Source organism: Camelus ferus, chromosome 1, assembly GCF_009834535.1.
Source record: "Camelus ferus isolate YT-003-E chromosome 1, BCGSAC_Cfer_1.0, whole genome shotgun sequence".
Lineage (NCBI taxonomy): Eukaryota > Metazoa > Chordata > Mammalia > Artiodactyla > Camelidae > Camelus > Camelus ferus.
Genome location: NC_045696.1, coordinates 119,801,498 through 119,828,017, shown reverse-complemented (window position 1 = coordinate 119,828,017; position 26,520 = coordinate 119,801,498). Strand labels below are relative to the sequence as shown.

At 38.6% G+C, this 26,520-nt stretch overlaps 1 protein-coding gene across 2 annotated transcripts in view; it reads right to left on the bottom strand.

Annotated features, from left to right (window-relative positions):
- The window catches only part of HACL1 (2-hydroxyacyl-CoA lyase 1), a 31,122-nt gene that overhangs the window by 2,204 nt on the left and 2,398 nt on the right, over nt 1-26,520 (bottom strand). The window contains exons 3-16 of one of the 2 annotated variants that reach the window (XM_006190796.3): nt 24,806-24,846; nt 23,447-23,527; nt 22,266-22,338; nt 20,546-20,623; nt 19,630-19,724; nt 17,926-18,038; nt 15,545-15,680; nt 11,570-11,675; nt 10,162-10,245; nt 9,114-9,215; nt 7,104-7,258; nt 6,525-6,683; nt 5,622-5,729; nt 4,525-4,711 (exon numbers count right to left, since the gene is read on the bottom strand). In XM_006190796.3, coding sequence (XP_006190858.1) covers nt 4,525-4,711; nt 5,622-5,729; nt 6,525-6,683; nt 7,104-7,258; nt 9,114-9,215; nt 10,162-10,245; nt 11,570-11,675; nt 15,545-15,680; nt 17,926-18,038; nt 19,630-19,724; nt 20,546-20,623; nt 22,266-22,338; nt 23,447-23,527; nt 24,806-24,846 — 1,518 coding nt within the window. The remainder of the gene's footprint in view (nt 1-4,524; nt 4,712-5,621; nt 5,730-6,524; nt 6,684-7,103; nt 7,259-9,113; nt 9,216-10,161; nt 10,246-11,569; nt 11,676-15,544; nt 15,681-17,925; nt 18,039-19,629; nt 19,725-20,545; nt 20,624-22,265; nt 22,339-23,446; nt 23,528-24,805; nt 24,847-26,520) is intronic. The other variant, XM_032489185.1, reaches the window with a different exon arrangement.

Here is a 26,520-nt window from a genome sequence, read left to right as displayed (position 1 = left end):
TTCTTTTTTTTTTATTGAGTTATAGTCAGTTTACAATGTTGTGTTAATTTCTGGTGTACAGCACAATTCTTCAGTCATACGTGAATATAATATATTCATTTTCATATTCTTTCTCACCATGAGCTACTACAAGATACTGAATATATTTCCCTGTGCTCTACGGTATAAATTTGTTCATCTGTTTATAGCTACTAGTCAGTATCTGCAAATCTTGAACTCCAAGTTTATCCCTTCTCACCCTCCTCCCTCATTAGATTTTTTTTAAAAGGCAATCATTAAACCCACAAAGGTACAGAGTAGTTGTGAATCCGACCTAACAAGAGTCTGCCTGCTTGCTCCACATAGATCCCTGCTAATGCCATCTCCCCAACACCTCTCTCTGCTCATCACCCCCCTGAGCATGCTTCTCCCCAAGTATCTCTTCTCTCTGCTCTGTGAAGAGCCCAGGGGAGGCTATGCCAAAGCCTGCCTCTGTCTCTGTGAAACTGAAGTATAACTGACACATAACATTACGTTAGTTTCAGGTGCACAACATAATGATTCGGTATTTGTACACATCGAGAAGTCATCACTATAGTAAGTCTAGTTAACGCTCATTACCATACATAGTCACAAAAATTCTTCTTGTGACGGGAACTTTTACTATCTATTCTCTTAGCAACTTTCAAATATGCGATACATTATTAACTATAGTCACTATGCTGTGCATTACATCTCCAATGACATACTTGTTTTCTATACCTTTTGACCCCCTTCACCCATTTTTCCCATCCCCACCACCCACCCCTGGCAACCACCAATCTGTCTCTGTATCTAGGAGCCTCATGTTTTTGTTTGCTTTAAATTCCATGAGATTATACAGCACTTGTCTTTCTCTGTCTGACTTAAGTCACTTGGCATAACGCCCTCAAGGCCCAACCATGTTGTTGCAATGGTAAGATTTCAGTCTTTTTTATAGCTGAATAATAATCCAACTTGTAGGTTGTTTCATATCTTGGTTATTGTAAATAATGCTGCAAGGAAAATGGAAGTGCATGTATCGTTTAGAGATAGTGTTTTCATTTTCTTCACATAAATACCCAGAAGTGGCATTGCCGGATCACATGGTAGTTTTGCACTTAATTTTATGAGGACCCTGCATACTGTTTTCCATAATGGCTATACCAATATACACTCCCACCAACAGGGCACAAGGATTCCCTTTTCTGCACATCTTCACCAACGCTTATTTCTTGTCTCTTTGGTAACAGCCATTCTAACAGGTGTGAGGGGACATCTCATTGTGGTTTTGATGTGCATTTCCCTGATGACTAGTAATGCTGAGCATCTTTTCATGTGCCTGTTGGCCATCTGTATGTCTTCTTTGGAAAATGTCTATTTATATTTTCTCTCTGCTTTTACACTGGACTGTTTACTTTTTGCTATTGAGTTAAATGAGTTCGTTATATTTTTCAGGTACTAACCCTGCATCACACAATATAATTTACAAATATTTTCTCCCATTCAATGGGTTGCCTTCTTGTTTTGTTGATGGTCCCCTTTGCTGTGTCGAAGCTTTAGTCTGATGTGGTCCCACTTGTTTATTTTTGCTTTTGTTGCCTCAGCTTTTGGTGTCAGATTAAAAAAAAACTACCTCCAAGACCAATGTCAAGGAGCTTACTGCCAGTTTTCCTCTAGGAATTTTACGGTTTCAGGTTTTATATTCAAGTCTTTAATCCACTTTAATTTTTGTGTAAGAACATGGTATAAAAATGGCATAAGAACATGTTCTTATTTCATTCTTTCCATGCGACTGCCTAGTTTTTCCAACACCATCTACTGAACAGATTGTCCTTTCTCCATTGTATATTCATTTCCCCTTTGTCATAAATTAATTGACCATATACGCTTGGGTTTATTTCTGGGCTCTCTATTCTGTTCCATTGATTTATGTGTCCGTTTTAATGCCAATACCATACTGTTTTGATTACCAAAGCTTTGTAATATATTTTGAAATCAGGTAATTTAATGCCTCTAGCTTTGTTCTTTCTCAAGAATGCTTTGGCTAATTGAGGTCTTTTGTGTTTCCACACAAATTTTAGGATTGTTTGTTCTATTTCCAAAATGCCATTAAAATTCTGATAGAGACTGCACTGAATCTGTAGAATGCTTTGGATAGTATGGACATTTTAACAATATGAACTGCTAAAATTCCAATCCATGAGTATGAAATATCTTCCCATTTTTTCGTGTCTTCTTCACTTTTTTTCATTTATGTCATATAGTTTTCAGAGTATAGATCTTCCAAGTCCTTGGTTAAATTTATTCCTAAATACTTTATTATTTTTGATGCAACTGTAAATGACATTGCTTTCTTGATTTCTGATAGTTTGTGGCTACTGTTTACAAATGCAACAGAGTTCTGTGTATTAATTTTGTATCCTACAACTCTGTTGGATTTATTTATTCTAACAGTTTTTGGTGGAGTTTTTAGGGTTTTCTCTATATAACATCACATCATCTGCAAATAGTGACCCTTTTACTTCTTTGCTTCCAATCTGGATGCCTTTCATTTCTTTTTCTTGGCTAAGTGCTCTGGCTAGGACCACCAATGCCATGGTGAATAAAAGCGGTGAGAGTGAGCATCCTTCTCTTGGTCCTGATCTCAGAGGAAGCTTTCAGCTTTTCACTGTTGAATATGGTCTTAGCTGTGGGCTTGTCATATATGACTTTGACCATGTTGCGGTATGTTCCCTCTATACCCACTTTGTTTAGAGTTTTTACCATAAATAGATGCTGCATTTTGTCACTGTGCTTTTTTCCTGCATCTATGGAGATGATCACATGACTTTTACCCTTCACTTCGTTCATGCAGTGTACACACTGACTGATCTGTAGATGCTGAGACACCCTGCATCCCTATAACTCCCACTTGGCCACGGCGTGTGATGCTTTTCATGTGCTGCTGGGTTCAGTGTGCTAGAATTTTGCCATTTAAGGCTGATGTTTCTTACCTGATTTTCTGTCTGGATGGTCTATCCACTGATATAAATGGGGTGTTAAAGTCCCCTCCTGTTATTAATATTATTGCTGTCTGTTTCTCCCTTTAGGTCTGGTAATATTTGCTTTATATATATAAGTGCACCTATGTTGTCTACATAAATATTTACAAATGTTACGTCCTATTGTTGGGTTGGCCCCTTTGTCATTATGTAATGCCCTTCTTTGCTTCTTACTACAGTCTTTATGTTTTAAAGTCTGTTTAATCTGATACAAGTATTGCTACTCCAGCTTTCTTTTGGTTTCCATATGCATGGGTCATCCCTTTCTATCCCTTCACTTCCAGTCTGTGTGTCCTTACAGCTGAAGTCAGTCTCTCAGAGGCAGCACACAGATGTGTCTGGTTTTGGTATCCACTGAGCCACTTTATTTATTTTGGTTTGAGAATTTAATCCATTAGTATTCAAAGTAATTATTGATACATATGTCCTTATTGCCATTTTATTGTTTTCCAGCTGTCCTATAGTTCCCCTTGGTTCCTTTCACCAAAATCCTTAGTATCTGTTTTTACAGAAACAGAATTTCAGTAGAATTCTATATATTTTATAGTTTCCAAATTAGCTAATTTACATTTCATTCATTGTCCAGGTGTCCATTTGCCCATCTGTCCACTGTCTTGTTCAAAAAAAGAAAAAATCTTAACAGCAGATATGTGTATAAAGAACCAAGATAGAAACTACTTCGAAAAAATTATTGTGCTGAAAACAGCACCTGAAATGCAAGGTGTAAGCGTGGAGGACAGGAATATAAGAGAAAGCAAGTACTGGGACCAGGACCCGAGCACAAAGTTAAGTATGAACAGCATCTTAATCTGGGCTTGGAGAGGAACATACTACACACTGTCATTTATCTCACTGCTATCATCCACACTGTGGTTTTGCTTTAGAGGCCGAAGTAACTAACTGTGAATGTAACCGCACAAATCACCCTATTAGAGTCTCACCTCCACTGTGCCTCCTCTACCCTCTGCCCTCCAGCCACGCTGGCCTTCTTGCAACTCCTCGGACTTGTGTGCTCCCTCCTGCCACAGGGTCTTTGCACATCTCTTGCCTCTTTGCTGAGTTTGCCCCTACCTATCCTTCATTTAAGCATCATTTCCTCTGAGAAGCCTTCCCTGTGACCTCAGTATAAATCTGATTGTTTTGTTTTTCGTTCATTCAGAGCTGGGTTTCTTTCCTTCAGAGAAACTGCCTCATTCTGTTGTGACACATTCAGTTGAGAGGTGACTCGTCTGTACTTCTCTCCTGTTGGACAGTAAACTCCATGAGGTGAGGGCTGAGTCTGGCTTTGCTCACCATGCTATTCTTAGCACCTGACACAGCACACCTAACACACATCTCAATAAATATTCATTGAACAAACAAATCAAAGTGCTAAGTTCAGAAATGGTTTAGAAAGAACTCTGTAAATTACAGGGTGTTCTATGAGGTAGATACTTTTGGGGGTGGGAGGGGAGATGCATTTCTGCTTAGCAATTGCCTTTACCTGGGCCTTCCGCATGGCCTGTGGCTCAATCATGATGTTGATGAGAGAGGGTTTAGTTGTGTCTTCCAGGCTCTGCCTCAGGGATTTCTGCAGTTCTTCTGGTGTTTGTACAAAATACCCTTTGCCTCCAAATGCAGTCATGACCTGCTCATAATGTGAGTGTGGCAGAAGACACATCGGAGGGGCTCTGTAAAAGGAGGTCACAAGTTAAGAAAAAAGTCATTCTCTGAAATAATTCATGGAAAAATTTTGACTGAACAGAAAGATACTTTTCTGCAAACCGAGATGCCGGTACATTAAACGTCCCATACATTTTGTCTTGTCTATATGGCAACATCCAATAGAACTTTCTGTGATGATGGAAATTTTTTACCTGTGCTGCCCAGTACAGTGGCCACTGGTGACCTGTTGTGGTGAGCACCTGAAATGTGACTAGTTAAAAAGAGGAAGTGAATTTTTAATCTAACTTAAATAGACACATGTGCCTAGTGATTACTAAACTGCACAGTGCAGGCTACACCGTCAACTATTATGAAACCCCTCAAAAGAGAGGAAAAAAAGGGATGTTGACTACAAAACAGTAAGCAAAACAACAAATGAAGTCAGCGAGGCCTAGGTAAGCACGCCCGCTCCCTTGCAGCGGACTCAGATTCACAGCCCTCGTAGCCCACAGCCGGCCACACTGCTGTCTCAGTTTGCCTCTGTCAACAGATAATCAAGACTGAGCCAAGTGGTAAAAGGAAACATTTCTGTATCGTAAGTAATATTTAAGCATCCATATTCCTACGTGGTGCAGTAGGAACAGCAGGACTGGAAGCATTTTGCTATAAGCCCTTTCATTAACAAGGCTTAGAGATCAAACTCATTCACCCAAGTCTTCAGTGGCTTCCTGATCATAAACTCTTTACTGAAGTGCCCAATCAACACTGGATGTGCAAAAACCAACCATGCAGAGCGGGTTCCTGCCCTTCAGAGGGGCTGACCGTGCAGGCAAGCAACACTTACACCCGGTAAGCACATTCCAATACAGCGAACTTTTTAAAGAGAGATTAAAATAGATGAAAAAAAGTAAATATACATTGTTCTGGGTTACTTACGCTGTAGTAGCATCTCTAGATTTTAACATTTCCTTCCAAGTATCTGTATCCAAACCTTGGTAAATTCCGTTATTATTCACCACCAAAAGTATGATTGGCAAGTTGTACCTAAAATTGAGAGCAAAATACAAAGGAAATCATTCATCATTCTAAGGCAATTTCTTTTCATGGGACTGAAATTTTAACTTGGAAAATGGATAGTTTTCTATCAGCATTTTTGTAATATTAGGGGAAGACTGAAAATTAAGCATTTGTTGTCCTAATAAAGACTATGAAATCATTAACAGAAATATCATGGGGTCGTAGAAAGAATGCCAGATTTGGGGCTGGCAGACCTGGTTCTGCCACTGTGCAGTTATGGACCTCGGGCAAATCACCAAGCTTTCCTGAACCTTGGTTTTCATAGATCCCGTTGTCAGTAAGAATGACACTTTCCATACTTAATACCCTCTCAAGCACCTAGATTATCTCATTTGTTCCTCACAACTGTCCTCTAAGGTAGGAACTAGTAAGGTACGTATCCCCACTTTAGAGGAGACTGGTCAAGCCAGTGTTTAAATCCAGGCCACCTGCCCCAGAGGCCATGCTCTTAGCCATCAAGCTCTGCTATCTCCCTGCAGAAAACAAGCTTTTTTCAGACCAGAATGTTTTCTTCAGTGACCTCAAAACTACCCCCGCCAGTGTGGTGAGTTTCTGGCATGCGGTAAAGAGGTATGAACACACTGTCCTGGATAAAAGAGACCCTCGGGTTATTTATACTAGCGTCCTCAGGACACAGCACAGTGCAGAGAACAGGGCACCTGGCACAGGGTGAATGCTTGGTGTTTGCTAGGCTAGTGGGACTTGTGTGTGATTTTTCATATTCTGGAGAAAGAGATGCTCTGATTCAGGATGCTGTTTTACCTGCAGATGGTTTCCACTTCCATGCCGGAAAACCCAAATGCACTGTCCCCTTCCACACAGATGACCCGCTGCCCTGGGCTTCTATCTTTTGCCACTATGGCAGCTGCAATGGCAAACCCCAAACCGACTCCCATTGTTCCAAAAGTACCAGCATCAAGCCTGTTGGGAAACAAAGCGAAAATGAAACCCTCTGGGGCATGTCACAGATGGTGGGGTTGGCACAAATCTATTCAGTCACATGGCTTGTGGAAAAATAAAGAATAAAAACACTGTCTTTAGTGTAAAGTTTTAGACTGTAAGGAACTAATTTGTCAAAGATAAGCAGAATGAGCAGGAAAAATCACTGACTGCTTGGAAGACTGTGAACGCGTCCTCAGAACACCTGGTGTACAAGTTATCGCATGATCTCGAGGCCATACCAAGGATAAAAACTCTACAAAACCCCACCTAAGAATACTTTAAGAAATACGTCCTTATACGCTGGACATAGATAATTCTCAAATGTTTTATTAATCTGCTTTTTGTAGTTTCAAATTTAACACATTCTCATCATCAGAATTCCTTTTTTGGAAGCTGTACCTGTGCCGAGGAAGGTAGTTCTGAAGCACAGTGCGTCCAATATCCATAGTGTTTGCTCCTTCACTCACCACAAAACAGTCTCTGGGTAGCTGATCTTGAACATGGTAGAATACTGTGTAATAATTCATAGGCAGGGAGTTTTGGGAAGCTAATTCCTAAAGCATTAGAGGGAAATACAATCAAATCAGATTGACATAACAATAAAAATAAACAGTGTCACTAAATACTTTCAAACTTACTAGGACACAGGCAACAAACAAGTTAAGAGATTCCCAAGTGGCCTCCAGAGGGCCCCTGAGAAGCCGCTGATCCGTGCACAGTCCCGGGGGGCACGCTAAGAAGAACAGGGCCCACAGTCCCAGTGTGGGACACAATCAAGTAAGCCAGGAAATGTCCCTCTTCCTGGAGATCCACAGCACACACTAGCATCTTAAAGACCAAGACGTCTGGAAGTACTGGGTTAAACAAGACTAAACAGTCCTTCTTATCTGAGCACTCTCAGGAAAACGCTGCCTCAGAAAAAGTGAAATTTCTATTCTAGAATATTTTCATCTAAAATATGGCCCTATGCTTAAAAAAATGAAGTTGGGTTTTAGAAAATCTGAAAATCTGGGTCTTCCGCACACGCACTGGAGAATAAAGGGGATATGCTTCACCCTCCACCCTGAATGGATGGAAAACAGCAAGGTAAATGCCCGTGTCTGGCTGACACCTTTCCACGCTGAGAGAAGGCCACATGGGCTCTCGCAGCAAAGCCCCATTTGGTCCCAGCACGGCCTCTCCACCTGTGCTAGTCCGGTCCACTGGAGGTTATACCCACGATGGATGAGGGGCCCTCCTATACTCCTGCACCAGAGAAGAGAGGCAAGAGCCTTCCATCCTACACTAAGGTGATTCCTACGGAAAAAAGAAGGAATTAATCACGATACCACTCAGGAAATAGAACTGAGACTGGCTCTTGATAGGAGAAACAGTCATTGATTAAAATTTCAATGAAAGAATCATGTATAAACCAACGCTACTTGTTTTGAAAATGTGAATTTATTCCAAGACAAGTGATGTATTAGGGAACAATATGAGCATAACCGGAATTTCCTATTTGCTTATGCACGACTCCGTCGATGAGAAAACCACACTCAGCTGAATCAAGATGCACGGGAATACACAAAACGGAGGAAAAAATCAGAAACATCTTTCCTCACAATCAAAGCAAAAACACTATCTATATACAAAGACTTTAAACAGAAATTGCCAAATCCTGCAGAAGCGGCTCATTTCAGGGCTAAGAGTGGACGGTTTGGTGGTTTCACCCATTACTACAATTTCCAAAGCCTTCAGCTATCGGGCAAAGCCACGAGTGCAGTTGAGGAAATTGCAAGATTCCAGCAGCGATACAAAAGTTATTTGAAAAAGGAGGCTATAAATGTTCTCACCCAGAAAAAAGAAAAGAGAGAGAGATGCGAGGTGATGAGTGTGTGAATTAACTAGATGGGGAATTCCTTCCCAGTGGACATGAACGTCAGGGCACCATGATGCACCTTTAAGTATCTTACAGTTTTACATGTCAGTTTTACCTCAATAAGGCAGAAATTTTTTAAAAAGGCAACTATGTATTAGATCAGATTTTCAATTTTGATTAAACACCTATTATAAATGCATGCCCTGAAGGACTTACAACTTAAAGGTAGAAAAACGTGCCCCAGGATTTAAGGTTAATTGTGATTTGGTGCCAAGGTCAAACTGAGGACAGGGAGCCACAACCGTCCACATGGGCTCTGACAGCTGTCAGTGTCAGATCCCCTCCCTCCACACTTCCCAGGGACTCAGGGCTGCAGCCTTCCAATGCCCACTGCCACGAGAAGCGTCAGGTGCCATGTCTGCTGTGATACATGTATGAATGGGTTGTGTGTAGGTATGTAATTGACTTCAGGAATGCATATGCCACGCTGTGACAGAACTAACTGAACTATGAACTTGAAGTGTCCTTGGGTTTCAGTGGGTCCGTCTTACCTTGGATACAGCTTCATTGCTCTTCATCTTTTCTCTCAGAGTTTTCCACCACTTGCTCTCTGGAGGATATTGCCATGGTGTTTTATCAAATTGTTCTAAAAGCTAAAAAAAAAAATCACAAAATTTTTTTTCTTTTTTGAGAATAAACTTATATCACATTAGCATAAAAATCTCTTCTTACAGAAAACAGGACACCTCTCTCATCCTGCCCTTCACATCACTCATACTCCCTGCTTTCCTCTAGGCAGCAAACAACCAAGAGAAGACAAACAGATAACGTGTAAAGTTTTTGCCTGGTTCAGTGTAGACTTCTGCCAGATGCTGGGATTCCCGTAAGACAAAGCGGAAACGTTACCCCCTCCACACCCCACAGGCAGGGGGCTCTTAAGCCCTCCTCTGTTTTTGACACTAGAAGGAAAATACTCCACCATAGAACAGAACACTTGCCAGAAGGCTCATGGCCCCAAATACCTAGGGATTCCCATGATACAGACCAAACGCTCCAGAGTGTTTTAATACGTGACATGTATTATCATGATAATAATACCAACTTGTCTCCAAAACCAGGTTGACAAGTGTGCCTATATTTTATCTCCTGTCACGGTGAAATGCATAAATTATGTACAAATAATAACAATCTGGATAAGTCGCTGATTACAGTTTGAAGAGCAAAAATCTCCTTTTTGCCTAAAGAAATACTAAGTTAAACTTTTTCCGGTACATAAAGCCGTTTCTTGGCTGTGAGCTCAGCTCCTCTGGGGGCTACGGCACAGTCCTTCAGGCGGCTGAATCAGTTTACTGACTGAATGCCTTTAAGTTTTCAGTTACCTTCCAAAAACGCTTAACTTACTTACACACAAATGTATATACAAGCAGTTGGATTTACCAAGTTCCCTAGTTATGTTTAAGAATAGCTTTCCATCATAAATTTTGTTTCAAATAGTTATTAATAGACCTGTCATCAAGTGAATCAAGAAGGAAACATTTTCAAGAACTGACTTCCCTGAAGACCAATCGCATAAACTAAAACCCAGGCGAAAGCGCCTACCTGTTCAGTGACAGCATTTATGTCTCCTAGCAAGGTCACGGCAGGCCTTACATTATTTCCCAGCTCCTCTGCACAGATGTCAACCTGAAAAAGAGACGAGGTTACAGAATGAGCCATGTCTATTCTTAAAAAATCTTTAAGACTTAAGACTGAATAAAGGGACTGTGTATGTGTAACATATGATAAAGATCTGATATTTAAGAAGTTCCTTAATAAAAGTAAAAATCCATGGAACTACATGAGTATCATGGCTAGTACAGAAGCCTCATTATCTTCCCTCATTTAAAAATACTCCGTAGAACTTTGGTATTGCTCCGTCATACCCACAGGAATGCATCTGACATGATCAACTCTGGTTCTGAGTCTAATCAATAGTAATGTTCTTAATTGCACAGGAATTCCTAGTCAGAGAAGGAGTTCTCAAATTTGAGCATTTAATAGAATCACCCGGTGGGCTTGTTAAGCCACAGACTGCAAGAGTCCACCTCGGAGTTTGACTTCAGCAGGTGGCCCAGGTGCTGCTGACGCCGCCGGCCCAGGAACCACGTGGTGGGGACCACTCCCAGGGCGCCGCGTGCCTGCTGCCCGTTTACTCAGACGCTGCATTTCTGCATGGCCATGGGCAAGCGAAAACAGCTTTTGCCAGGAGTAATTCAGGCCCCCAAAGGGGGTGCCCTTTATTCTGTAACCAAGAGGGCAATCGAGAGGTGGCAGCATCTTCCACAGCAACCCAGGTCTCACCTGTTTGTGGTTTTAGTTTCCAGTAGCCCCAAGGGGAAAGGGACTATTAGAAGTTGACCCCTGAAGAAGTAAAAGGTAAACGGAGAAGACGGTAACTGGGGCGGGGCCATCAAACCCCTCTACAAAATCTGCAGGGCCGACAGGTTTGCACGGCATGGTGCAGGCAGTACTCCCCACACTACTAAGGAAACCGGCTTATACAGAAGGCCACAAAGACGCAGAAGCCTGTTTCAAACAGTCTGTTTAATGACACAGATAAAACCAGCTTGTTTCTAGAGATTTCCAATCAAAGAGTGTTCGAAGGTTTGGGGATTCCCAACAATGCTGAGTGTTTTGTTCTAACCTACCATCCTACTTGAACCTCTTTTGTCTACCTTAGATACACCTGAACTATGAAGAAGAGGCACATTATGCTTTTCAAACTGTTTAAGACTTGATTTTGAAAGGTATTCTGCGTAGAAGTAAAGTGGTATGTTATGTTTCACAGTCTTGAAAAGGCAGCTTACTTTGGTACCTATAATTATGCTAGACAATTTATAAAATCCTACTTTTATAAAAAGAAAAATGATTGTTCACAAAAGCCAAGAAGAGAGTGGAGCTGATAATGGCTGAGAAAAGAACAATAAACTCCAGACAGCTCTGACTGAAACCTCTCCTCTCTGAGTACCTGGATAAACTTCACATCTGGCTGGTATCTTGGAGGCAGTCCAAAATGCAAAATCCAATTTAATCTGGCCCCAAATAACACAATTACATCGGCAGACTGCAAAGCCCTATTGAAAAGAAAAATCTGATGTAACATAAAAAGCATATCTACATTCTTACTTGAATTATTCTAAAATTAATTTCTAAAGCACTTGGAAAAGTGTAAATGATTTGCAGCTTACACTGATCTTCAGAATCAGCATATGTGGTAAGTTTGATCTTTCAAACTGAAATAATTTATGAAGCCATTCCATTTAAGTAGTAATCTAAAAGATGAATACGCACAGAAACACTACCGTAAGGCTGTTCATATACTCTATTTCATTTATAATTTTTGATCATTAGAAAAATTAATACAGGTCTACTGTAGATAATCTGGAAAAAGCAGAAAAGTATAAAGGAAAAACCAAAATCACCCAATATTGTCAACTTATAAACCATTGTTAATATTCTGGCATATCTTCATCTAGTTTTTTTTCCTGCACACACACTTCTTTATAGTTGAATTTATATACTAAATACTGTCTCATGTACTTTTCTTTATCATAAACATTTTCCTTTGTCAATATGTTCTTCTTAAATACAAATTTCAAAGGCTACATCTTTTGCTGAACATATATTTCAAATTTATTTTGCCTTTCCTCAACTGCTGGATATTTTGTTTTTAATAGTACTGAGTTGCACATCTTTATTCTTGAATCTCAATACACACTTCAAACTGATTCCTAGAAGCAGGTATTTTGTTTTTCTTTTAATAGACTATTTTTTTTTTAGAGTAGTTTCAGGTTTACAGCAGAATTGAGCAGAAAATACAGAGTTCCCACACAGCCCTCCCCATCCACACATATATACTCCCCTACCCTCAACATCCCTCATCAGGGTGGCATATTTGGTATAATCAATGAACCAACATGGACACATTATTATCAACCAAAGTCCATAGTTTACATTAGGGTTCACTTTTGATGTTGTACATTTTATGGTCTTTGACAAATACATAATGACATGTAGCCACCACAATAGTATTATACAGAATCATTTCATGGCCCTAAAAATCCCTTGTGCTCCATCTATTCATTCCTCCCTCCCTCCCTCTCCCCAAACCCCTAGAAACCACCATCTTTTTATTGTTAGAAGCAGGTATTTTAAAAATGTAATTCATTTTCTTGAACTGCTTTCAAAAAATACTACACCAAGTGTATTTCTAAGTTTTATATATCTTAGTATGTCTGTCCATGTAACTTCAGTTTTTAAATTTTACTCTGACATCCACTCTGATATTAACATAGCAATCAACCCTTGCTTTCTTTTTGTTTATCTCATATGTCTTCACTTGTTCTTAAGCTGTATCATTTTGTCTCCAATGTGGCTCTAATGCTATATATAACTGGCATTACTATCAATTCAATCTAAAGTTTCTGCCTTTTTTCAGGAAAATTTGTCATAACTGCTGTGGGTCTTGTCTTTTCTACTTCTCTGCTGTTTTCCCTTTTTTCTTATCTTTTTCCCAGAGAGGATCTCAGTTTTGCTTCTGTCTTCTGTGGTAGTTTATGATATTTGTCACAGAAATTCACTTATCATTTCAAGTATATAGTCAAAAAAGCTATCTTCATATACTGTATTGAGCCTGTGGGACCAAATTTAACAGCTAGAAGTGAAAGGATAGACTCGCTTACAGACACTCTAAAACCCTTGAAATCATTGATTCAATTATTTATAGCCCCTTGCAATCTTTTTTACACCATTAATGTCATTAATATTATTTTCTCAAAATTCAGCTGGAATAAAAATAAACCAATTCAACCCAAGTAAAAGTATGTCAAAAAGAGTAGTAGTTAATTTGTGTACTGTACAATGAATGCTAATATGAAAAAAGAGAAAGTATAAGCTATTAACTTTACATTAAATGGGCAACACTTAAAGACTGAGCAGCAAACATCACATTAAAAAAAACCTCAAAAGTAATTTCAGGCATGCAGGACAATATGAAAACTACCAAATGCGTAACAGTAGTGAACTCCTGTTTCTTCACAGAGGGAGGAAATGGACTCAGGAAAGATACATAGGGACTACAAATGAATCCGAAATTGTTTTTGTTTCTTTACCAAAAAAAAACCTTAAAGCAACAACATACTACTTAATATTGTGTTGTATCTGCTAAAGTTTACAGTGGTAGTTATATCAGTGTTCCTTAAATTATTCTCTAGTCTTATCTGTATATTTATAATATTTCATAATAAAAAAATTAAAAGAAAAATGTATGGTTAATCTAAAAGTGTGTTTTAAAAATCTGGAAAGAGAAGACTTCCAGTGTCAGCCAAGATTGGGGACGCCCACTCCAGCCGAGCTCTCCCACTGATGACAACGGAAAACCCTGAACAACTAGAAAAAGCAACTACCTGAGGCTTCTGCAAAGTAAACAACAGCAGGTGGCCCCGGAAGGGTCAAAGAAGTGACCCTTATGGGTGGCAACTCTCCAAGGTGTTCTCCTCCTTTATCTCCCAGCGGGGACTCACAGCAGTCCTGTTGCAGAAATAAAGGGCAGCAAAAACTTGGAGAGGAACCCTGTCTTTTTGGCCACAAGGTCAGGAAAAGGGACCCTGCAACACCCAAAGCACTGAATTCTTCCTTTTTCTCTGTTTTTCTCTCTCCCAGCCGTGCTCTGAGGGCAGCACAGAGGCACCGTGGGAGGCCCCAAGCAGCTAAAATTCCAAGAGAAACTTCATTTTTCAGGCAAGAGGAACCAGGAAAAGGGGCCCCTGTGGTCTGACGAGTACGGGGCACCCCCCTTACTTGTCATCTTTCTTCTTTTTTCTGCCACTTTGCCTCAAAGGCAGCCCCAGTTGTGTGGTGATGTAAGGTGGCAGCAAAGGCCAGGAAAAGGGACTCTGTGCAGTGGGGGTGGAGGGTGGGGTTGGCCTAAGAGAGAAAAGAAATCCCTAGTTCTGGATATGAACCAGCACAAGTCTGGGCTCACCCCTGGGCTGGGCACGTGCAGACAGACCCAAAGGAGCACAGCAAAGGCTGTGAAAAGTGAATCCACCCTGGAACCAGGCCTCCAGCAAGTAAGACGGTATCTGCATGCAGTCTGAACCCAACCTGGCTAACTGCTTGCTAAAACAGACAAATCATTCTGCAGAGGGTTTCAATATGACCTAGAATTTCACGAAATAGTATTCGAAATTCTAGGATGTAACTAATACAAAACTACTCAATACACAGAGCCAGAAAAATGTAACCAATTCAGAAGAAAATATAATGAATAGATACCAATTTTATTGATGACCCAGATGTCAGAACTAGTAGACAAACACTTTAAAGCAGCTATCATAATTAGGTCCCATAAGGTAAATAAAAATACTCTTGCAATAAATGGGAGGATTACAGCTCTCAGCAGAGAAACAAAATATAAAAGACAAAAAGACTGAAAAGACTTAAACAGTTTTTCAGGGACCTATGAGATAATATCAAGATGCCTAATATTTGTGTTACTCCAAAAAGGAGAGAGAGATTGGTGTAGAAAAGATATTTGAAGAAATAACAGCCAAAAACTTCCCAAATTTGGTGAAAGATATCAATGTGCAGATTCAAAAAGATGAGAGAACCCCAAACAGGATAAACTAAAACAAAATCATGTCCAGACACATCATAATCAAATTGCTAACCAAAGATAAAAAAAAAAAAAATCTTGAAAGGAGCCACAGAAAAACAACACATTACATAGAGGGGAACAGACTACAGAGTTCTCGTCTGAAACCATGAGGGTCGGGAGGCAGAGGACAGCACCTTTAATGTGCTGAAAAGCCTAAGAAGAAACAGACGTACTTGCAATGACATGACTCTTTCAGAACGTCTCCTAGACTCATTAAAGTCACAGAAGACTTTACATCAGCCTAAAATCTGCCAGGCGCTGTGTTTAGAACCTGGAGCCACGTACCTGGATCTGGCAGCGGCCACAGAGTTTGGATGGTTGTCTGGGATGACGCCCTTTCCCATGGGGGTGGGCAAAAATGGCAACCGACACTGCTCCACCAGTCTCCTGATGCCCTCCTCGGCGCGGGCGTAAGCAGCGCCTGCAAGAGGGGCACGTGCACCGGACAAGTCAGTTCGGCTCCAGACACGGGACCCTCAGGACAGTTCACGTGGCGTGGCTTTAGCTTCTCAAATACTGTCCTGCTTATCCACGGCTTAATGCCGGAACAAACTGTGACAGCGGTTTTTATCTTTGGTATTTTTAAATGTTTAAGAAGGCAACAGTTCTAGTTTCCCCCCAACTGATATTATCAGTTATTCTCAAGGATGTCTACCCCCAAACAAAGCCACACCTCACCCCTCTTGCTGCTCTTAACGGCCATTTCTGTGCTATGTTCCTACTGAAGCACCACTCACAGTTCCCTGGCCGCACCACCTACTGGTAGGTGCAGGTGGGCATGAAAGGACTTTGTCCCGACAGGGAGAGGCTCTCTCTAACCTCATGGGTGGCTCCCACCATGGCCACCCAGGACTGCAGTCTCCGGGTCTAGGCATGGAAACTCTAAAAAGGCGCACGAGTTTCTAAAGCTCCAGGGATCGCCACACAGGCTCTACGATGCTGTGACTGCAACAGCACTCACCCAACTGGGTCCCATTGTGTGTTTCTGCAGTTGTGTGTCTGCAGAGCAACCCTAGGCCTTATGCCCTCAGCGCCACTGAAAACAACTCACTGTTTGAACAGAGAAATGACTTCATTTCTGATGCCACCAAGGCCAGCGTTGTAGCTATTTAACTCTGTGCTCTCTCTCAGGGTTAGTAGAACATTACTCCCTATCCACAAATTAAAATTCTCTACTGAATCCCAGTGAACAGCGTAATGCCTTCAGATTCAATATAATGTTCTCCACTGTTAAAACCACCTCAGGATCTTTTCTCATTCACAGAGGATAAAAAACAGTTCCTTTTTTTTAATACAGAAAGTTTCCCTGAATCCTTCCTCTTGCCTCGGTTTACCTTTGTCCACTCGGTTCTCCTTCCTGGACTCCCTGTGTTCTGCGTCTACTCAGTGACCTGCCACCCACTGTTCCAGGAGTGGCCACAGCGCCATCTCCTCTGGTAGTCTTTCCACACCACCTGCACAGCAACACCGCCACCGCCTGAGAAGCCACCTCCGCCCTCTGCACGTCACTGCAGAGGACACCACGCTCACTCGCTACCAGGTCCACCCACCTACTGGTAGGGACCTTGGTTCCTTTACGTTCCTCACAAATGGTTTCTGTGGTCCCTACTGTACTGTAAGCGCTCATCGAATGCTGGTTAAAGGAAGAATGAAAACTAGCATCCCCTGAGCTCTTTCCACCTATTTTGTTGTTTAATTATAACACTGTTGAGGTAGCTAATATCTCTCTTTGCAAGAAAGGTAACTGAGACTTGGCAGTCTCTGCCGAGATCACAGAGCTAATACATCAGACAGCTGTATTCAACTCAGCTCTGACTTCACTTTTTTCCTGTTATCCATCATTTTTATTAAAACTATTTTTAGTCTCTATGTGGTTAGTTCCTAAGTATAATCACTGACTGGCATGGGCACAGGTGATTCATAGCCCTTCAGTTCTGGAACACGTAACAGACACTATGAGGAGCATAAGCTGGTACTACACCTCGGGAGAAGGCAATCTGACTATATGCACCAGAAGTCTTAACATATGAATATGTTTTCACTTAGTTAATTTTCTTTCTGGGAATCAATCTTATATTCTAAATACGGAAAAAGCTTTAAACACAATCAAGTTTGTCACAGCTATTGTAACTAAACAAAAACTGGCAAAGATTTAAATAATTTGCCAGTCAAGTATTAGTATATACATGAACAGATATTAAAAATTACACGTAAAAAAAAATTTAAGACCATGAGAAAATGTTATTATAAAGTTAAATGAATTAAGTATAATATAAAAATGTCTATATAATATGATGACAATATAAAATATACATGCAAAAAAGGAAAAGAAAACTACTACATGTTAAAATGGTATTCTTTGTATGAAGGAATTTCTTCTTTCTAACCTAGATTTTCCAAATTTTTAATAATAATCATATGTTATTTTTATAATGGAAAAAACCACATTTTACTCATAAGACCAAAGAAATCCAATAGGCGATATTCCAGGCATTCTGGAATAATTCTGATTTCAAAACTAATAAATAATGCTAAGTGGATGAAGAGAACTCGCATTCTAACGTCGAACATTAAAGCAGACACTAGTAAATCACGTAGAGCATTGCTGAAGAGAGCCAGCACCCTCTGGAAAGCCCGGCAGGAGTCAGGGCTGGGCTCGGGGCTACCTTTCCCGACGATCACAAGGGGCTGCCTGGCGCCCCGAATGATGGACGCGGCCAGACGCACAGCAGAGGCCTCCGCCATGCAGACAGGAGGAGGCGCGCAGCACTCCACGTACCTGGGGGTGCAGAGCTCTGTTACTGAAAAGTGGCCAACTGAGAAAATACCAGACACACAAAGAGGCAGGAAAAAACAGGATGGCAAGCTCCATGTTCCCACCGTGTGGACTCAGCTACTACAATTTCACATTTGCTTCACACATACACACGTAAACATGCATACGCATTTTTTCTTGAACCAGTTTAAAGCAGGTTACAGCTAGCAAGACTTAAAAACTTCCACGCAGCTCCAAAAGATGGAGACTTTCTCCTATATAACCATAATATCCTTGTCACATCTGGTAAACCAGCAGTTGTTCCCTAAGACCATCTAACAGCCAGTCAATGAGTAACTTGCTGGCAGGAAATCTGAATTAATGGCTTCACATTATAGTAGTAGCTGTTGTTGTAGTAGAAATCAAAATATACTAAAAGCTAATATTTAATATCTACACTATGTGCCATTTACTCTCATTTAATTTTCAAAATAATGAGGTTAGGTATTACCACTATCTCCATTTCACCACCTGCGGGGGAGAAAATTTCAGAAAGTAAGTGACTTGCCCAGGGTTCCCAAATGGCATGCAGCAAAGACTGGATGGAAGCACGCTGTTCTGTGTCCAAAGTCCATGCTTTTAACTACCTCACTATACTTCCAGTCCCTGAGCAAGTCAGTATTTCAGTACCACAATATGCATTAGTAAAAAAAAGTATTAAAACTGTCATAGTTAAGTATTTCTAGACACCAAATCCTCAGTGTTTTATTTCATTTATCGTAATTAATAAACATCATATTGTACAAAACTTTGGCATATAATATTAAAAAAAGGACGTACAAATATTTGCAAAGACTTTAAAGACGGCTTACAGGGTTAACTTACCTGAGGCACCTCTCCCCACAGCAATATTATTTTGATTGTCATGTTTCAGCATTATGAAGAATAGATACACTTTTTGTCTGACTCTCCCACATAGAAGCCACTCGGTACCCTGAGTGTGCAGAAATGCCCACTGTCTCTCTGTAGTCCCTAAAGGGCCACTTGGTCCACGACAGCAGGAATCTGCTAAATGGTACTCATAGTGATGCGTTAACCCGCGTGCCCATCCTTACCAGGGGTGACTGAGACACCAGTTCGTCGTACTTAGTGTTCACTCAGTGTTTACTTATGGAACTTAAAGGAACTTGGCACAGCATAGTAACATCTGGTGTCGGAATATTTTTAAATCACAGAGATAGACTGAAATTTTTCATGCTGAGTTCTAATAATTTTTCAATAGTCACTTCATCTCTTGGTTATACTATGAAGACTCTAAACAATCATACAACATTAGGGAGGATTAATTTCTTATGGTTACTGGAAGAATAATTTCAAGCGAGGATTTTGAGAAGCTCCAAGTATTCGATGAGTAATTAAACTCCAAAATAATTACTAAATAATACCATTTTAATTAAGAGAATTAAGCCCTTTGGCTAAGATTCAGTTTAATTACTAAATCATCAAAAGTTAAGACAAATGAAGATTAACTTATAAACTGCTAGGTAAATTCTTTTTAAAAGGTAAGCATTATGGTAATACAATTAAGAAAGAACTCCAGTTAACTATTACTCACTTTATAGAATTCACATTCACCTGGAGGCTGACAAAATCTGCAGGTATGTCAACATAGCAAGCACCTGGTCGACCATAAATACTGCTTCTCACTGCCTGAGTTTATTACAAATGGAAGAAAATATTTTTAAAATCTCAAGCCTTATTATATTCCACTCAAAGGTAAACTAAAATCATGAAATGAACACTATTTTAATTTTTCTGGATATCCTTAGCTGGAAAAATAAGCAATTCTTATTAAAACTGAAATGTCCTCTATTGATTGTATACATTTTAAAAGATTTTTATTTAAAAGAGGAGAGGTAAGAAAGAAATTACTCACTTAGGGCTTTAAAATTCATGTTCTATTACACTTCAGTCTTAAAAATTATCTACTAGGCTCTGCCTGCCAAGTCTTTATTACCATGCACTTTCACCCACTTCCTAATCCTAATGATCGGGCAAAGGTTTCAGAAACTGTGATGTTGTAACAGGTGTCAAATAGTTTCTGCAACACGTGGCTTTTGAAACAGTGCAACTGTAACTTCACTTATAAAATTAATTTATAATACACTACTTAATCAACTAAGAGCTAGTCTTATACGCATCAGTGCTAATTTTCAAAAATAATCTTGCAAAAGCATAAGAGAAAGGCACCCAGGGTTTCATATCCTTCCTTCTACTTTTCTGTAACTTTAAAATAAAAGTGTTTTAAACTAAAGAAAAGGAGGAAATTTTTCCAAAAATAAATCATTTTATCTGTTTCTAAAATTAACGACAGTGAACATTAAAATGTAAATAGCTATTGAACAATATCATTTTTAACTGCCTGAGTATATTCCAAATTATTACTCATTCTATTGAGAATAAAAATAACACAGGTATAAGCAACTGAGATAAACCAGCTGACTCAGAGGACTTGCAATGAAATACTGTACCTTTTCGATAATAGACGGAATAACTTCTATGATACTTGGCCGGGCAGAGAACTTGCTATATAATCTACAAGCTTCAACCTATATGTGAAAAGAAGACAACTTGAAATTCAGCTCACGTATCATATTACTCTTCTAAAGGAAAACAAAATATTAAGCCATTACTTTCTATTACGTTTAGAGGCAAGATGGAGAAAAAAGCATTACCTGGACTGTTTCTTAAAGGCCCAAAAGCACAATCAAATTTCTGCCTTGGTATGATTCAGGAAAATGAGGCACCATTTTCATTTCTCAGATTGGCAAAAATAAAAAAGTTAGATAACACCCAGCTTCTACCATAATACAGGAAAACAGGCAATCTCATAAACTGCGGTGAGGGTATAAATGAGAATGGAAGTTGGCAATGCCTCCTGAAAATTTAAAGAAGTATATCCTCAGACCCAGAAACACCACAGCTAGGAATACGCAACTTCATCTGTCACACTGCATTACAATAATAATCTGCTTTCATACTTCTGCCAGTTTTCCTGTTACATATTTTGTTGCTTTGCTGTCTGGATTATGTAAATTCAGTAGTGTTAATTTTTTACTGTTTATTTGAAGCACTGTAGAGAACCTGTTTCTCCTGATACTTTTTGGTATGAAATCTATGGAACAGTTGGTAGTTTCTATCCCACAAGCGTGACAGAATTAAGATTACCCCCCAGCTTTCAGTCTGTTCTGGTCATGTCACTTAGTTTTAAGTATTTCTACAAGAAACATACCTGGACTTTAAATCAAATCAGTGATCTTTCTCTTCAAATTTTTAATTTCATCTAATAAATATGTATTATCTTCCTTTTCAGGAAAAAATTTTTGTAATGGGCATTCTTCTGTGCTTTCTTTTTTCATCTGTAAGGTTTCTGTAGTAACTTTAAATTTCCTTTTAAATAACTTACCTGCTCTACTTATTTTTTAAATATATCAGCATCTTCTCAATAACTGTTGCAGTTCTCTACCATAAACTACATAAAACTTCAATTCTCTTTTGAGAGTATAAAAATCTAACTTTTCATTAACCAATACCAAAATGTAATGTTTTATATTAGTTTAAATCATATACAAAATTCTGTTTTTATATTCTGAAGTTCTCACGATTCCTGATTTACCAGTAGACTTTGCCAAATGGTTTTAACTTTATGCATAACTTTTTACCATAAATGCTCAAATATATTCACATCTTAAGCATTCACTCTCACCTATTTGCTTTTTACAGCTATGCTTAAAACTGTAGCACTTTGTTGACAAATTCTTTGGAGTTTTCAAAAAATTTTAAATACTTACCTTTATTCCTCTAAAGTAAAAATGACCCTGTCCAGAGTATACTGATAGTCATTTTCAGTAGGATTTTTCCTCTCAATTTTTCGCTTCCTCTAAGTCTGAGAGGCATAGCCCCAAACCATTTTTATTCCTGCATTTTCTTGAACCATTGAAGAACTTTTTTATAGACTCCAAAATTCAGTCAAAAAGTATTGGAAGACTGCTCCTAAGCAGAACATAAGCTTTCTTAATATCCGCACTGAAGTCTTCTTGTAGTTAAGAAAAATTACCTTTAAATTATCTCAGGTACCTCTATATTTTATTTTAACTGTTTATTTTGCAGGCAGGAGGTTTAATGGAGTAAATCTTAATGGAGCATAATTATGCTACTAAATGCCAGAGGAAAGATCTTAGAGTCCGGTACCTGAGGAAACTCCTGAAAGGCTCCCATTGTTTCCTGACTTCTTTCAGAGGAACCACCAATCACAATCAAGGGCCTGAAACAGTTATTTTTTAAAAAAGAGAACTACAAATAAGATCAACATGTAAAATACTCAGCAGGGTGCTCAATGAATAAAAAACATTCAATGAATGTTAAAGAAGAGGGAAAGAAAATTATATTTTCCCTTAAGACCTGTCAATTTACAAACAGTTAGGAAACAACCTAATGTAAGAGAACCCTTCTGCAATTTCAGAAAACTCTGAAATTTATAGTAAATATTTTTCCTCCATGCCCGGCTCTCCCCTGCCTCTTCTAGGTGCTGATGTGGTGATGTAAAATGAACTGTTAGGCCATTCCTATTATTTTTTGGGATCAGGAGAAGGAAAAACTTTTTTTTTCACTTTCCTAAGTAAGTCTATTTGGAAATGGCAGAATGAGGAAAATTTCTCAGTAGTAAAATTCTTATCCTTCAGGAAGAAAAAAAAAAGATACAGCAAAGCTAAAGTTACTTAAAAATTATTGGACTCTAAAGCAGATGAGAAAGAGAAAGATGAGGAAGGAAGAAAGGAAAGAAGAAACTGTAACAAACACATAGCAAGAAAGAAAACAATGTCCTTCCCTCTGGAAAATTAAATATTGTATGAATTGATCAAGACATAGCCCCTTTTAACATGATCTTATTGGTAAAGAACCAGAGATGGGATTAAAGGCCAAGATCAACTAATGAACTTATAAAGCAAACGCAAATGTAAGATTTCAATTGTTTTCCTAGTTATGAAAGACAAGGTGAAAAATTATATATATTCTTGCATACTGAGCTGGGATCTTTAATAAATAATTCTTTACTTAAAGTAAAGAGGCAAACACACATTCACATACATATGCAGATGTGGAATATACACATATATATATATATATATATATATATATATATATATGCATATACATATTCATTCCAAAATATTAACAGTGCTTATCCCTAAGTGAAGGAATTACTGATGGTTTTTCACTTTCTTCCTAATGCTCTTCTTAATTTGTCACTGAGTCATTTCCTCAAGCACTTGATTCCCGGTATTCCCATCACAGATCAGTGGATACTTCACTAGGTAAAATCACGCACTGGGATTTTAAGAAACTGTTTTCAATAATAACAATCTAATTACCAGCAGTTCATGTTTGCATTTGCCATTCCACCCAAGGCATGGATGAGACCTGGGCCAGAAACAACAAGGCAAACTCCCGGCCTGAAAGCAAAGCAGAATTCACTTTATTAAAAGTAGGTCAAATGCAATACTTGATTCATTATCACTCTGTGAAACGTAACCTTCTGGACTTCAAAGAAAGGACATATAGGTCTTACTACAACTGGTAAAACAATTGTATTTTTGAATTAGATAAACAGGGTTGTATCAGTCTTCCTGCCGGAAATAAGGTACTTATCATCCTCACACTGTACTTCACTAACCTATTCATATTTTGCTCCTAGTACGTTTGGGCTAAATCAAGTCAACTGCATACAGAAGCAAATTTTTGGCTGCTGAGTACATTTCTGTATGGTGAAAGTGTTTTCGAAAAATTTCTTAATAAATAAATATAAAACGTCAATTGGTCTCTGACAGGAAGTAATTCTGAAGCGTAGGGCTCTGCCTTATTACCTAGATGACTTTCTCAGCCTAAAGCATTGAAGAAAAATCTCCATATAATCAGTTTGCCATTTTCAATGTATAAAATAATTTTTAAGAACCTCTATTTAAGACAGCCTTTAAATTGGTACAGCCACTGTGAAAAACCGTATGGAGGTTCCTCAAAAAACTAAAAATAGAACTACCATACAATCCAGCAATGCTATTGCGAGTATTTATTCAAAGAAAACAAAAAGACTAATACAAAAACATGCACGCATGCCTATGTTCATGTAGCCCTATTTACAGTAGCCAAGATATGGAAGCAACCTCAGTTTTCACCCACAGATGAATGGATAAGAAAGATGTGGTATATATATACAATTAAATATTACTCAGCCACAAAGGAAGAATGAAATCTTGCTATTTGTGGCAACATGGACAGACCTGGAGGGTATTATGCTCAGTGAAATAAGTCAGACAGAGAAAAACAAACGCTGTATGATTTCACTTATACGTGGAATCTAAAAAACATAACAAATGAACAAATGAAGCAAAAAAAAAAAAAAAAATAAAAAGACTCATAGATACGGAGAACAAACTGGTGGTTGCCAGAGGGAAGAAGAGTGGAAGGATGGATGAAATAGGTGAAGGGGATTCAGAGGTACAAACTTTCAGCTATAAAATAAGTAAGTCACCGGGAGGCAATGAACAGCATGGGGAACACAGTCAGTAACACTGTAACAACTCTGTATGGTGACGGATGGTAACTGGTCTTACTGGGGTGACCATAACGTATAAAAATACCGAATCACTATGTTGTACATCTGAAACTAATATAATACTGTATTTTAACTACAACTCAGTTAAAAAAAGAAACTGAAACAGACTTCAGTTTACCTGCCTGTCAGATATCCAATCACGGAGGCAGCATAACAAGCCTACAAAGAAAAAACATGGGGACTTCAGCGTCCATATATTATTAAACAGTATTCGGTAATAAGTATTAAGTATTATCCATTTATGAAGTATGTATATAATAATTTACTACTAAGCAAGAAAGTAGAACTTCATTGTTAAGGAGGAATTGGAGTGCTTTTCATTTTAACAGTCATATTCTACCCGTAAATTTCAAATAATGGTGTAAGTATCTAAATCTAAGTTTTAGTTTTTCAAGGAATTTGTCCGTATCATCTAGTTTATTCACAATATCATCTTATAATTGCTTAAATATTTGCAGGATCAACAGAAACGTCCCCTTTTTTAATTCCTACCATTGATAATTTGTGTTTTTTCTCTTTTATTCTTTACCAGCCTTGCTAGGGAATTTACATTTATTAATCTTTTCCAAGAACCAATTTTTGGCTTTGCTGGTTTTTCTTTACTGTTTCTTTGTTTTCTGTGCCACTAACTTCTGTCCTTGTATTCACTATTTCACTCCTTTCAGTTTGGGTTTACTTTGGTTTTCTTTTTCTAGCTTCTTAAAATGTAAGCTTAGAGCATTGATTTTTGATCATCTTCACTAACAGATTCATTTGAAACTATTTCCTCTAAGAACTCCTTTAGCTGTAACTTACTTGTCTGAGAGCTCATCTTTTTATCATTCAATTCAAAATACGTTCCATTTCCCATTGTGATTTCTTTTTCATCCCAAGAGTTAGTTAGGGTCCGTGGTCTGTTTTCACTCCTGACATTGGTAATTTGTATTTCTCTTTTATTCTTAGTCTCCTGTGAAGTTTACTGCTTTTATTAATCTTTTCAAACATTTACAAAGGATCAAATGTGTTACGGAACTTACGAATGTTTGGGAATTTACTAGTTATCTTTCTGTTACTGAATTCCAGTTTATTTCTATGTGGTCAGGTTAGATACACTTTATGCTTTCCATCTTTGGAGATTTGTTGACATTTTCTTTATGGCCTTCATATGGTTAGTTTTTATTTTTAAACTGCACTTGAGCTCATTACAGGAAGGGAGGGAAAATGCTCAATTAAATACAAGATAACCTGGAAAAATGCTTAATGCCCTTTCAAACAAATTCTTTGTCTTAGTCTGGGACATCATTTTTTCCAGTATTATTTCTTCTCATTTGTTTAAGAAATATAAAAAATTGGGTATTTTCTAACCTCTAACTCAACTTTATATGTGACATGCTTAACTTAAATCCATGTTAATAGAAACAGACTTACACAGAGAACAAACTTATGGCTACCAGGGAGTAAAGGGGGTGGGAAGGGATAAATTGGGAGTTCAAAATTTGCACCTCTTGGGGAGTGATGGAAATGTTAGCTGTCTTGATTGTGGTAGTGGTTTCATAGGTGTACACATCTATCACAATTCATTAAATTTCGTATCTGAAATATGTGTAGTTTACTGTACAAGAACCATATGACAATAAAAGTGTTAAGTTAAGAAAAAAACTTAAATCCATGTTAAGGAGATACGTGCAAAAAATTTAAAGTAAGTATTTATGAATCATATCTCACCTGGCACCACTACCACAAGCCTAACTAAGAAGTTGTACTTTCTCCGTGTTGCTATTCTCTTTTGGCCCTGATCTCTTTCCCGTTTTGTATGAGGACAAATTCACATACGACAATAGGACAACTCCTAAG